Raw genomic sequence first — 13,535 nt, forward strand, 5'->3', positions numbered from 1 at the left:
ACCTGTTACGAAAATGCGATGCTAAGGTGACGGCGTATTAACGGAATTGAAACGGGATGGCTGAGCAGGACATTGCAATTGAGGTGGTGGGTGTAGGCATTTTATGCCGTGCACGCTCTCAATAATGAAGCAGTGGCATTGGGCACTGACTGCCGCTAAGACTGTTGAACGCGTGCTGCATTGGATCTCCTCGGTGGACGTGTCAATGCTTTGTGATACGTCATTTCACGTTGAAACAGATCCCAATTTGCCTACCAAGTTGAAATCAATGCCGCTTCTGTCCGAGCAGGTACGTATCCTTTTTTTCTTAAACTTATCCTCCACACATTATTTAGGTTAACATTATTGCGTATTTACGACTGTCTAGATAAATATTCTCTATTTTGCTGCTAAGGGATCCCTCGAAGACACAACTACGTGGACTGCCATGCAAAAATTATTCGGAACGGACAAAATGGTAGTGATGATCAACCCAACTACTGTGAGCATCACCAGAAATGACAGCATCAGAACGGATCGAGATGCGCTACGCGTTGTATTGAATGAAGTAACCAGTCAACGGATTCTTATCCCGATCAACTGTAGCGGGAACCACTGGTGTGCAATCATCGTCAACTCTGCTACCGATGAACTACTATTGTACGACCCGATGCATTTAAGTTTCATGGCAAGTATCCGGGCTGTTGCCGGGTCTCTGGTAAGTTTGCTTCCGGGTGCTGGTTTGAAGCGTTACCGCACCCGTTCATACGAATCTAGCCTCGGCATACAAACGGATAGCTACAACTGTGGCGTGTACGTTCTACTTGTATTTGATGTTGTGCGGAGCAAATGCAGTGGAAGCCGTTGACAAGAAGATGCTCCAATGTCTCCGATACAGGTATATGTGTATGTGCCTTTAAATACATCACTTTTTACATTACACTGCACCTTACCAATTTAAACACTACCACAGTACGACTCACCAATTTAAACACCATACTTGAACACTTTTTTTTGCTAAGTGTTTCAGTGCCAATGCAAGACACCACACGTGATTTTTTCTTAGAGTATCAGTTGATTTTTTTCTTGGACAAAAAGGAAGCCGTCTATACGTATAAATCCAACCACTCATCCGCGGCACTGACTCTCGTCTAGCCGGGCTCAGTCGGTATCAGCTGGGCTCAACCGGTCACATTAGCCTTGTGACGGGGCCCCCGTCACATTTCACTCTGCCGGGCACAGTAACACGCGCCATGAACTAATGAAGCAATGTACAGTACTTTACCACAGCGTAATGTCTCTGCTTGCTCTTGTTTTCTCAAGATGACTGTGCAAAGTACACTGGAAAGGACAACAGTACATAGTATGTACTGTATGTACTACATACTACTTCAAAGTATTATTAATAGTACTATCTGGAATGTAAAAGTGTTGCTTAAGCAAATGATAAGGATTTGAGATCGGATAACGAATCTCAATTTTGCAAAGACGCGGTACGTGTACACTTGTAATACATGTACAAGTGTTCAGCTGTACAGTCTGCACAACGATCCCTTTTGTGTAAATGGTGCTACAATAATACGAACGTTCTGTTTCGAAGTGTACTTTTGGCAGAGCGAAAAAAATAATATGAAATGGTAGTTATTTAAAAAATATATCATTCGTTCTACTTTTTTTGTAAGGCAATTCCTACTTGTCATTGTCATCACAGTTTAAAGATAAATAGGCTGGATGCCATTGTGATCGTTAGGGTTTGCTTCCCTGCGCGTCGTAGAAAAATTCTCTCATCTGGAGGTGCAATGCTTGGCTTGCTGCTAGGCCCGCCATCGCAAGTACACCATGCGGATTTGCTGAGGCTAAATGACCTCGCATCCGCTTGGTCTTCTCCGTTTTGACTTGCACTCAATTTCACGTCTTCGTTTTTTTCAGGTCGTAATTTTAGCCCTATAATTTACTTGGAATCAAATGGGATACTGTATACGATTTACACTTGTAATTTAATATTTTATTAAAATATAAAATAAGGTTGTTTCGTTGAATACGTACGTACTGTACATGATGTACGCTGATTTCACCGGGTGAAGTACCGTCGAGGCATCAAAAGCAAATCATTGCTGTCTTACAGGCTGTATGTTTATTATATGTGACAGCCGAAGACATACCCTTTCTTCTCTGGCAGAGACTCCTTTACTTTTAAGGGCTTCTTCGTACATGTAGTAATCCGGCACGATACCGTTTCACGCTGTCAATTCATTGGCATCATTGAATGAAAGACTTAATAAAATTGGCACCGCGCTCGATCTTTATTACATAAATCAAGTCAAAACGCGTATTTTTCGATATCGGTACAGTACATTTAGTGCACTGCTCACACCATATTAATACCGGTAGCGTGAACCGTTTCTTTAAATGTAAGCATTGCTAATGCATACAGGTACATGTACAGTATGCATGTAAACTCCGGCACTTGGTACATGTACGGTACATACCTAATGCACAGGCGATCGGGAAGGCTCACGACAATACCACATTTTCATTTCCGTCATCTAGTTAACGCATTCTTGCCAACTTGAATGTTTCAAGCTTCTATCCATCAGTTTTGGCCGTCGTGTGCGCTCTTCTAACCCTCGTAGCAGCCGGCATTCCCATAATTGGCCCCGTGAACAGTAATGAACACCTTCAAGCGCTATCGAAAGTACCCGCACTTCGGTTGCAAGTTACGCTAACGGGCAAGAATATGTACATCCATGGACGGTCTCCCTTCGACGTATTTGCGAATCCAGTCGTGTCTGAGGACAACACACTGCGGTACGACGGCATCGCTAACTTCGTTCAAAACGACGCCAGAATCACGTACATGCTCGCAGACGGCGTATCGTACATGGTGGAAAGCTCCAGTACCTCAGCAACATCACAGAAGGCTCGCTGTCTTCCGTCGATCTTACCGTTCGAGAACATGCTACCAGCGCTCAACAACATTAGCTCAGTTTCAAGCGCGTCCGTCGGAGGGAAAGCTGTCGAGTGTCCAAACGGAGCGCTGTTTCAGACATCGTTTGGTGGGGTTCAGTTCGTCTTGTGTTCATCGGGTTCGTCGGGTTTTGCTGCGTACGGACTCGATGTCACGATGACAGCGGAATATCTGCAGAGTCCGACCCGTAACATGTCGGTACCAATGACGAAGGACGCGGTTCGATCTTGTCCTGTTGTAGTAAAACCCGCACCAATGACACCGACAGCACTCGCACTGCTTACAGGTGAAGCGCTGCCACCCGCTTCCAGAAACCTGAAAGAGGCTATATCAATAGAACTAGGTGAAGAAAAATGTGAGTGTAAGTCGACTCCACGCCCGTGCATCTTCCTGCACGGCTTGGGCAACCCAAACGAGACGCCAGACCTTGAAGACTCGCCCAAGCTGACGAAAGAGAAGTTCGGAGACATCGGTGACCACGCTCCGTGTTGTATTACAGTCAAGTACGCCGTTTTGAACACTGTAGACGCTGGATGGACAGATGACGCACTTATGGAAAAGTTCTGTGATTTCTCGCTTTCAATGAGTGCTTCCAGTGACGCATCTACACGGACCATTTCGGATACTATCGTTGTGACGCATTCGATGGGTGGACTAGTGATGGCGAACGCTCTCGCTACAGGGAAGTTTAAATTCGCTGACACAACGACGTGGGTGAGTCTCAGTGCACCGATGAAAGGTAGCATGGCTGGAGACTATATCCAAGAATTGTGCGACGGTGAGGTCAGTACCGTTGCAGCACCATTACTACAATGGGTCGGCCAGTGTCCTGCCTCTGCTTCACGTAGATCAATATCCTACGAAGGTGGAGAATACAGCAACGCAGCTCTAGACGCAGCGTACAAAAAGGCTCAAGAAGCGTATCGTACTAATGTGGATGCAGCCATGTGCAGTGATTTCTACGACGGCGTCTTGTCGAAGTTCTACTTGTCGTGTATCGTTGGAGGCACAGTGATTCCGCATAAATCGTCCAAAAACGACGGCCTAGTGGAGTTCCAGAGCTGCTTGGGAGGCCTCGACCCAAACCTGTTCGGGAACAGCTACGAGAACACTTTTTACAGACCAGTTTTGAACCACGCAGACACAGCGTTTCTGACCCACGACAGTATCTTTAAAGACTCCCAGAAGCCATTCAAGTGGTTCGAGTGCTTACTTTGAGCTCGTTTTAAAATTAAAGAGCTAATTACTATGTCGCTTTTTGCTTAGCCGGTTTGTATTATTTTTCTTTGGACGCTTCATCAAGCAAGAACTCGGACCACATATCAGCAAAACTCTTGCCTTCTATCGCCGACGGGTCGACGGGAGCAGTCCCGCTGTCGCCTGGAGCAACAAGCCCGATAATAGACGAGAACAGTCCCCCGCCTCCATTTCCTTCAATTTGATATCCCAAGCCAACACGGCGCTTTTGTTCCTCCGAGAACCCCTGCAGAATAGTTCATTTAAATAGTATTTTAAGAAATAGTAGTAACAAACTTGTCAGCATTTGTAAAACAAACCATCATTCTCGCCATGAGCTGAAGTACTTCGTTCTTCTTGGTACTATCCACATAGGCCACCTGTAGTAAAATAGTCAAAAGTCAGCAGAAATACTACGGGGTAACATCGCGCAGTAAAGTACGGTAGGTATTCGTACCACCAATTCAGCCGCAAGTCTTTTATCCAGCACGTCACGGTCCGAATTATAGTGCGTCGCTGTGCTTTCAAGCGCCTACACAAATTTGTTCATCAGTAAAAAATACTACAGAAAAATAACAATTTCCCGTACCTCTCGAAGTTGTTCACACTCGTGTGTTTTCTTGGCCAGTTTCTCCATAACCCTCTCTAAATCGTTCATTTCTTCCGAAGGTTCCGGTAGAGGCTGGCGCGTTTGCAGCTCTGCCTTCGTTTGTTCGAGCTCCACTTGTATCGCAGCAACACGCTCTTTCTGAGCCTTGCTCTCTACCTGGAACTGATGCAAGACGCCTTCAAGAGCATCCAGGTCTCGCTGCAGTCGCTCAGCGTCTTGCTGGGCGACTACCTTATCGGCTTCCGACGTAGTCAACCGAGCCTCCAGGTCATAGAGTTTCTGGCTGTCAATCGAGCTCGAGTGCTCCTCGCTTTTCGCAAGCAACGCTGCCTTCTCCGTCTCGTTCTGTGTCTTTATCTTCTCAATTTCTGCTAATAAATCCATGTATCCTTGTTCATACTCGACAGCTCTACTACGAGCCTCCCGCTCGTCCTCCTGCAACGTCTCATTAGCAGCTTGCAGCTCTTCTACACGGTCACGTAAAGCGATCAACTCCTTCTCGTGAGCTTGACACTGCGTCGCTAGAACATTCGCCTGAAAAAAAAGTAATATTTAGTAATCTCGTTCCAAAGAGGCTAGTGCAGTTTAATATCATTACCTCAGCTTGGGACTGTCGCAGTTCCAGCACTAGTCGATCACGCTCTGACCCTGAAGTGGACCCTTCTTCGCGCTGTATTGTCACATCATGTCGAGCAGCCTGGAGCCTCTCAATAGTAGCCTTCTGCTGGGCAATTTCCAGCTCCTATAAAAATAATACAAAGAGGTATTAGTAAAAGTATTACAAAACACTAATAAAAAACTGGTCTCACCTACCTGCTGCTTCATCTGTCGCTTGAGCTGTCTCTCTTCCCCCGCTTGACTCTCTAGCTCGAGAAGCTATTTAACATACATTTAGGTCAATGCATTGCACATACAAACACCAAGCAGCTGAACGGTTTTATACTTTTGACTCGAGCGTCTCGTTCTGTTTTTTTCGCTGCAGGAGAGCACGCTCCAACTCGCAGATATACTGCTCTTGCTCGTCCTCTTCCGCAACAGCAGCTGTAGCGTTTGGGGATGGAGGAGGGGGCGCTACCACGGCGGTGAAGCGATTCCACAGCTGGTCGTCGTCATTGCTCTCTAGCTCGTCGCCTTCCTCGGGCGCCACGATATCAGCTAAGCCCTCCGTAAGTCGGGACCACATCGGATTTATTCTTCTGTGGGGTCCACACCACCGGTATGTGAAAAATACTTTCGTGGAACAAAGTACTTTCTAGAAAAAAACTCTTTGTTTTAGCAAGTCAAATAGTCACTCGCATACAAATTTCCTTTTGAATGCACGTTTTAATTATTTTTAGGCAGAATTCGTACTTTACAGAAGATTGTATTGCTCAAATCAGCTTTTTTAAAGTTAAGCATTATTGTGGTTGAAAGATCAAAAATACTATTAATTTATATACGTGGGAAGTATTGTGCGCTCTACTACTGTAGAAAATACCGCGCGCGGCTCTTTGATTGAACGCGCAATATCGTCTTGAGTGAAAACCCACCAAAGTACGATATGCGGCGACTTAAGTACGATCTGGATCGTTCTCAAAGATGTACATTTTATCTGTATTTTCTACTGTAGATGGTTGCGGTTTTCTTAGCTCTTTAGCTTCCGCACGCTACATAATAGTACCAGTTTCCAGTACACGCGATGCCTCCTTGCCAGTGTAAATGACGACACTACTGTCGGTAAGCTTCGTCAACAATGATGATTCGCTCACCATATGGAGCATGAACTACATGTACATGTATATTAATAGTGGGTGGTCACCACCCACCACCGTGGTGGAGGAAATACCATCGGTCAGTAGAAAACTACTGATCTGTCCCCAACGCGGCGCTGCCTGCACAACTACTGATTTCACAGCTACTGGAGTGCTGTTAAGTTCGCATTTGCATTTTCTCTTAGTCCTGCCTCGTTTGGTGTTAAGTTCGCATTTGCATTTTCTCTTAGTCCTGCCTCGTTTGGTCTATCAGTCTCTGACTCCGGCGCGTTGGCTGCTCGCGACGCTGGGTTCGTCTTCCCCGCGTAGATTGATAGACCCAGACGAAATTGACTGACTCGTGCTCGAACACCATCTTTAGGCGCGCTGGCACGTTGGCACTTGGCTCCCGCGTCAACTCTGTGTACCCCACCCATTGAATAAGGTAGTATACGAAGTTATTGACCCACCGTTTGGCGAATATTCTTTCTACCTCGAAGAGCTGAGCATTGTCTCCTCAACGAGCTCGGCGCTCGTTTGCAAAAAGACCTCCTCCTCTACTGACAACGTCACGTAACCCACCACCTATGGACGATGCACGCACGGCGTCCAGCTCTTGGTCGACTTCGTTCGGTATGCTAACTTCTCTGCTTAGACGAAGCTGCCAAAAGGAGCCGTCCAAACGGCGCTGGATCGTTCGGGCGTGACGCTGTCGGAGGTTGAGCGGAGGCATCGACCAAAATGGCGAATGCCACCGACGTGCACTCCACATATAAATAAAGGCGTTTTGAGCAGCTAAAAAATAGTACACCGAAATAACATGTTGACGTTGAAGTAGCTGAGTACACGACGTATCCAACTGGTTACTCTAAGGGTACGTTAGTAGAGTTCTATCTACTCACAGAGATTGACTCCCCAGTCCGTTTGCTGCTGATATTTATTGAGAGTGAGGATCAGTAAGATAATGTATTGGAAAGAAATACCTTAATTATTAATCAGCAGTCAACGATTGCAATTGTTTGTGTCGTTAGTTTCCTTATTTGTGTTGGAAACTCAGTGTCTGCAATATTGGTTCGCGTCGCGTATGCTCCCCCATACTTTTGGCTGGAGCGGTCTGAGGTATCAACTTTTGCGTCCTCCCTCAAAACACCCATGCTTATAGCTGTAGCGATGTCAGAAAGATCTACCACGAAGGGAGAACTCCCATAATTCGGAGGCGGCTTTCGAGGTATGGTACGCTTAGGGCAAAAGCGGTTTTGCTGAAGGCAGCAGAAATGTAGCTATGATAGAGTTAGGTACGGATCGAACTTTATCATTTTCTACTGATTACCGTCTTTTCTGCGCCGCGTTGGGGACAGATCAGTAGTTTTCTACTGACCGATGGTATTTCCTCTTTGTAAAACAATCCATGTTTACCAAATGCAAAATAATCTATGGTTAGTCACGCAATCCAGGCTTAACTGAGATTTTCTAAATCGATTTGCTAAAATACAATCACTGATTTGATTTTAAAGTCCATGTATCATTACGGTTTAATACTTTAATATGGCAAATCACATCAAATAGTACTTTGTATCGGATGATACCTTGTGAAAATGTAATTTTCAATGACACAAATTCTCCGTCCCAACCGTAACAAAGCTTGAGCTCCGACGGTATATTTAAAAGTACCTACTTATAGGCCCATGATCTTCCGGTGACGATGGCCTAACACTAGGGAAAACAAATACACCACTCGTACCGAACATACTGTATGAGTTAATTAAATTCTGTGTGTAAAAACATGTTTGAAGCACTTATTACTATACAATATAAGCATAGAATACTACTACTACGCATTGATTAAAACATCACTGCATTTCAATACTAAATCTAACGCAGTCCGTATCTCCAGCTACATTAGCACAGAAAGCCCTTATGACTCACAGCCGGAGATACGAAATGCGTTTCCATGCTTGTCACAAGCGCTTTCTGTTGCTACTGTAGCAGGAGATACAGTCACAATGCCGACCACCATGACCAACCGTATACCGGTAAGCCATTCGAACAACATGTATTATTAACTGTAAATAGTCCTTTTAGTAATACTGGGCGAGTACAGTATTCCCGAGTGTGGTACTGTATTATCGTTTTTGCATGTGATTTGAAGCTAAAATACAGTCAGTGCCTGCCAGCTGGGATAATAGTTGCGAAAAGCAAACTATGAAAAAAAACATTATGTCAAAAAAAAAAATGGAAGTTGCATTGTTAAATAAATGCTGCCACTTGGATGCATGAAGTAGTCGCCTCCTAGCTCTCTCAAGAGACGAGAAGTTAGCATCATATTACACAACGCTACATGGAGTAGGCTGTGAGGTGCAGCCTTTGCACAACATTAAATATGATATGCTGCATATATTATTTTATTTACTTTGTTCGCAGCGAACTTCGCTTGGCGTACAACCAGTGTTGCACTGCGCAAGTTTCCTACACCTTCCGTGTCAATCTAATCACTTGAATCAATCAGTTTTCTTACATTTTCGACCAATCATGTCTTGTCGGCACAGTCGGCCAGGTGTCGGCAATTTTATGGTATGGAATCGCGTAGTTAGGAATGAGTTTTGCCTGCTACTGTGCCATGGGCCTGGGATCGCAGAAGTTATTGTTTTAGGCAAAGAAGAATGAAGACAAAACAAAATCTCTTCTCGATGGCATGATGGCAATGACACTCCACGCGACACTTGTGCATGCTATCCATGGCGCCCCGTGCCATTTCATTTACTTTAGTCTCTGACCCCAGCGAAATGCTAGCCAATAAGATCACCTGATTTTGTGCCATGGTATGGCATGGCGTGCAGATCTGTAGGACAATACATGTCCATCGGCCATAGTACTGCTAGCTGCAACTAAAAAGATACCATATTCTAACTGCAACCTAGTAAATACAGCAATATCCCGATGTCTAGTACTGTGTTGATATAGCTCAATGTCATTCATTGACAAACGCAAGCCAGCTATCTGCAGTTGTAAAATAACGAAATATACTCCATGAGGCTTCATGTGACTGATTGTGACGTGGTGGTCACTGGCCAATGACATGGAGGTGACCAGCCACGCCAATTATTTAAGTTTAGCTGGTCAGATTATTCTGGTCGGCGTAAACCTCAAATTGCGTGTCTTTCACATCAAACTACAATCCTATTGGTTCATAACCCCATGGATTTGCAACAATCAAGTTTCCATCCGGAAATTGCGATTATGGGACGCTGTGCGAAATTACCGACCAAGATAAGATTGAGGATTAATAGGCTTTGAAAGTTACAGAGAAAACATGATTTGCGAAAGATAGTTCTTAGGACGGGACCCCTGGATACGTGCGTGAATATATGGCTGTCAAGAACTGCTGGTTGTGCGGCAATGACTAGCTTGTCGCTGCCAGGTCTAACGGATTAGTCACTTCTCAATTTGCCTTCGAGCAACAACTCCTCTTCCCCTATAACTGTCTCCGGCGCCCGTACTCGCCGTCTCCGCCTCTACGCCTCCTCGCGCTACTTTGTGACACAGATCTTGTCTACGTTCTTCCGACCGAGAATTAAATTTCTGAATATGATAGTCTTGGGCTTCTAATAGCTCGCCAGTCAATTAAAGTGTATGTTGAACTGCAAGGAACATGCAAGTTCCTGTTGAATTTGCACCAGCAACGCTGGGAAATAATTCGGACACGAACCGGAAGAAATCTTGTTTCTGCACAGCAGCGAACCACTCATCAACAGCTTTCAGGGCGACTTCTAAAGTTCAAGAGAGCCGGCCATATTTTTGTGTTTTTCGGAGCACGCGATAGAGAACCTGTTCACTAGCTGTCGTAATTCGGTCTTAAAAAATATGCAACCCTCCATTCTATTAACTCCTTGTTCAAAAAATTTTGTTGTTGACGACGTGTTTAGATCGGCGAGTGTGGGCACCGTACGCAGACACGCTGTTTGAGGTGAGCGTCGAGATCGACCACTCCGCCAAACCTGCACAGTCAACGGTTTCCCTGCCGCTGTCGGCGAAGACTCTCGAGAGCAAAATTCAGGCGCATGGGGCTATGGTGATAGCTGCATTGTTGAAAATTGTTGAAGAGTTGATGTTTCAGAGTAGAGAGACGACCTTATTGACAATAGAAGCGACAATAGCCTTTCCAGCCGTGTTGGAAAACGTGTCGCGCTGTATTGCTTCGTTTAGATTGATAGATGCCGTCATTTTGGTCCTTGGCAGGGGCTTTTTTTAATACCAATGTTCCAGACCAATCTGGCAGGCCCGTAGGTGCGTAGACGGCTTTGCTGTAGCTCCGGATGCCGTTAGCTTGCCTCATTTGTTGTATTGGAAGCTGGAAGCTTGCTGGTGTGAAAAATTAAGTAGTGTACGAAGCGAAATGACATCCTATGTCATTAGCCTATTTCTACAGACGGCTAGAGCAACTGGCATCAATAGCTGCATTCATATTTGGCGTGGGATCGTCTAGGTACTGGAAATAGGCGCACCGACTGAAAACGTTAGCTACTGTGCCCTGCCTAATTGGAGCGGCATATGCTGATCTGAGGGTCGCTCCTAAGGATGTCATGCCATGTCACAAAAACAAAACGAGACATGGAATCGCGTAGTTAGGAATGAGTTTTGCCTGCTACTGTGCCATGGGCGTGGGATCGCAGAAGTTATTGTTTTAGGTAAAGAAGAATGAAGACAAAACAAAATCTCTTCTCGATGGCATGATGGCAATGACACTCTACGCGGCACTTGTGCATGCTATTCATGGCGCCCCGTGCCATTTCATTTACTTTAGTCTCTGACCCCAGCGAAATGCTAGCCAATAAGATCACCTGATTTTGTGCCATGGTATGGCATGGCGTGCAGATCGGTAGGACAATACATGTCCATCGGCCATAGTACTGCTAGCTGCAACTAAAAAGATACCGTATTCGAGCTGCAACCTAGTAAATACAGCAATATCCCGATGTCTAGTACTGTGTTGATATAGCTCAATGTCATTCATTGACAAACGCAAGCCAGCTATCTGCAGTTGTAAAATAACGAAATATACTCCATGAGGCTTCATGTGACTGATTGTGACGTGGTGGTCACTGGCCAATGACATGGCAGTGACCAGCCACGCCAATTATTTAAGTTTAGCTGGTCAGATTATTCTGGTCGTCGTAAACCTAAAATTGCGTGTCTTTTACATCAGACTACAATCCTATCGGTTCATAACCCCATGGATTTGCAACAATCAAGTTTCCATCCGGAAATTGCGATTATGGGACGCTGTGCGAAATTAGCTATGGAGATAAAACACTGCTTATGCGTCGGTAATTATCAAGTCATTTTGCGCGATGAAGCGCGTTGAGCAAAATTTTACAATGAAGCAAAAGCGCGAGGCCTCGACGATCGCTAAAGGTGAGGGCGTTAAGGTCGCCTCCAAAATAATCAATATTGTACGAGGAACTATCTACGATTGGTGCAAGCAAGAGGACGCAATACGCAATTTCAAGGGACACCACTCGTCAAAGACGTTAAAATCCGGAGCCGTTGTGATAGACGCACTGGTGGAACCGCTAAGAAAAGCGCATCCGTGCTATAACGTCTACTATTGCTGGTTGTGAAAAGTTAGAAAAGAAAACGATAATTTGTAGCTTCGAAAAGGCTATCCCGATGTATCTGGAAAAACCGTCTACATTCAACCCCTTTTTTTCACTCACATGTTTTTTCTGTGCTGATTTGTTATTTAGAGCGCGTTTTTAACCTATCAAATAAAGCGTCGGATTTTTGTGTCGGGCTCTGTGTTTTTTTTTCTTTTACTATGGCTGGATAATATTCTGTGGTGTCGGATTTCTCCGTCGTTATCTGTACTGGGCATATCAGCTCTGCAGGTTTCATCTCCCGGCCAGTAAAGGCAATTGGTTGTTCCAACTCTCCCTGCTTTTGACATAGACTCGCCCCCAATTGCAAAATTTGAGGCATCCATCCGAATACCGGAAGGCTTGGTGATATTAGGAAGACGGAGAACCAATCTGAGTTTGCATCATCTAATTCGTCAAATTAAGTATCTCTTTTTCTGATTGACTGAAAATGCTGTCGAAACGCTCGATAAATATGGAGTCGATGTCTCTTTTGTCTCTGAATCGGATTCGGACTCACATTCCGAGGAAAAAAAGGGATCGGGGGATGACGAACGGTGCCCATCTGAAAGTCGTGACGTCTCGATGGCGAGCTTGCGCTCTGCGGCTTCTAGCTCGGCCCTAAGCTGGTCAATGGCGAGTGGTGCACGGCCTGTAGAGACTCGAAGACGCTTGAGCAGGCGCATCGAAGACAAATTAAAAAGTGATTTATTCGGGAAGGCTTAGAAAACTCAGCACGAATTTTTATAAGTTTTATCGCCTGGAATAGGGCGCTACCTACTCTGATACTGAAAATACCGTCATCTCGTAATAGACAGTGCACTACATAGAGCGCTATCTTCTTTTATACAGAAAATTCCGTCTAGTTTAATGTCGTCAATACAATGCACAGAGGACTACCTGTTCTATCACTATAAATAACGTCAGCTTTGTGGTGTAGCGGGATCAGCAAAATCTGCGAGATTGCCAGATCCAACTTACCAACTGCGCCCAGACACCGACTAACGGAGGGGGTCCCCCGATGATCCGTGTTCTGCTGAACTTTCCTCACCTTGTGTACCCGTCGGTAGGGCGGGATCTGCTCTCTCGGTAACTTCCGAAGAGTTCAAGTGGTGAAGCTTGAGTGTCTTGGCGAGACGTGGGGATGGGGTGGAGCAGCAGTGGAAAATCTTCACTCTGCGTCCGTGGATGGTTCCGTATCCTAAGCGAATATTCGAGCTTATGGATCCGGGGCCTAGATCGTGGATCTGGCCGTAGGGTTGCCTTGCCTTTGTGTTGTCCTTTAAGTCGTACTTGCCGCCTCCTGTGACGGGATCTTGAGAGTTGAGAGCCCCTAGGGTGTAACCGACCAAGTAGTAAATTCGATTAACCTGTTGGAT

At 45.3% G+C, this 13,535-nt stretch overlaps 1 protein-coding gene across 1 annotated transcript; it reads right to left on the reverse strand.

Moving 5' to 3' along the window:
• Nucleotides 1-4,223: 4,223 nt before the first annotated feature.
• On the reverse strand, nt 4,224-5,976 carry PITG_05975 (uncharacterized protein; the record flags this gene model as incomplete). The annotated part of the gene is made up of 7 exons (XM_002998151.1): nt 4,224-4,430; nt 4,504-4,563; nt 4,641-4,715; nt 4,773-5,327; nt 5,392-5,535; nt 5,607-5,669; nt 5,737-5,976. The coding sequence occupies 7 exons, from the start codon at nt 5,974-5,976 to the stop codon at nt 4,224-4,226; spliced, it is 1,344 nt and encodes a 447-aa protein (XP_002998197.1).
• Between the last annotated feature and the right edge of the window lie 7,559 nt (nt 5,977-13,535).

Source organism: Phytophthora infestans, genomic scaffold, assembly GCF_000142945.1.
Source record: "Phytophthora infestans T30-4 supercont1.9 genomic scaffold, whole genome shotgun sequence".
NCBI lineage: Eukaryota > Oomycota > Peronosporomycetes > Peronosporales > Peronosporaceae > Phytophthora > Phytophthora infestans.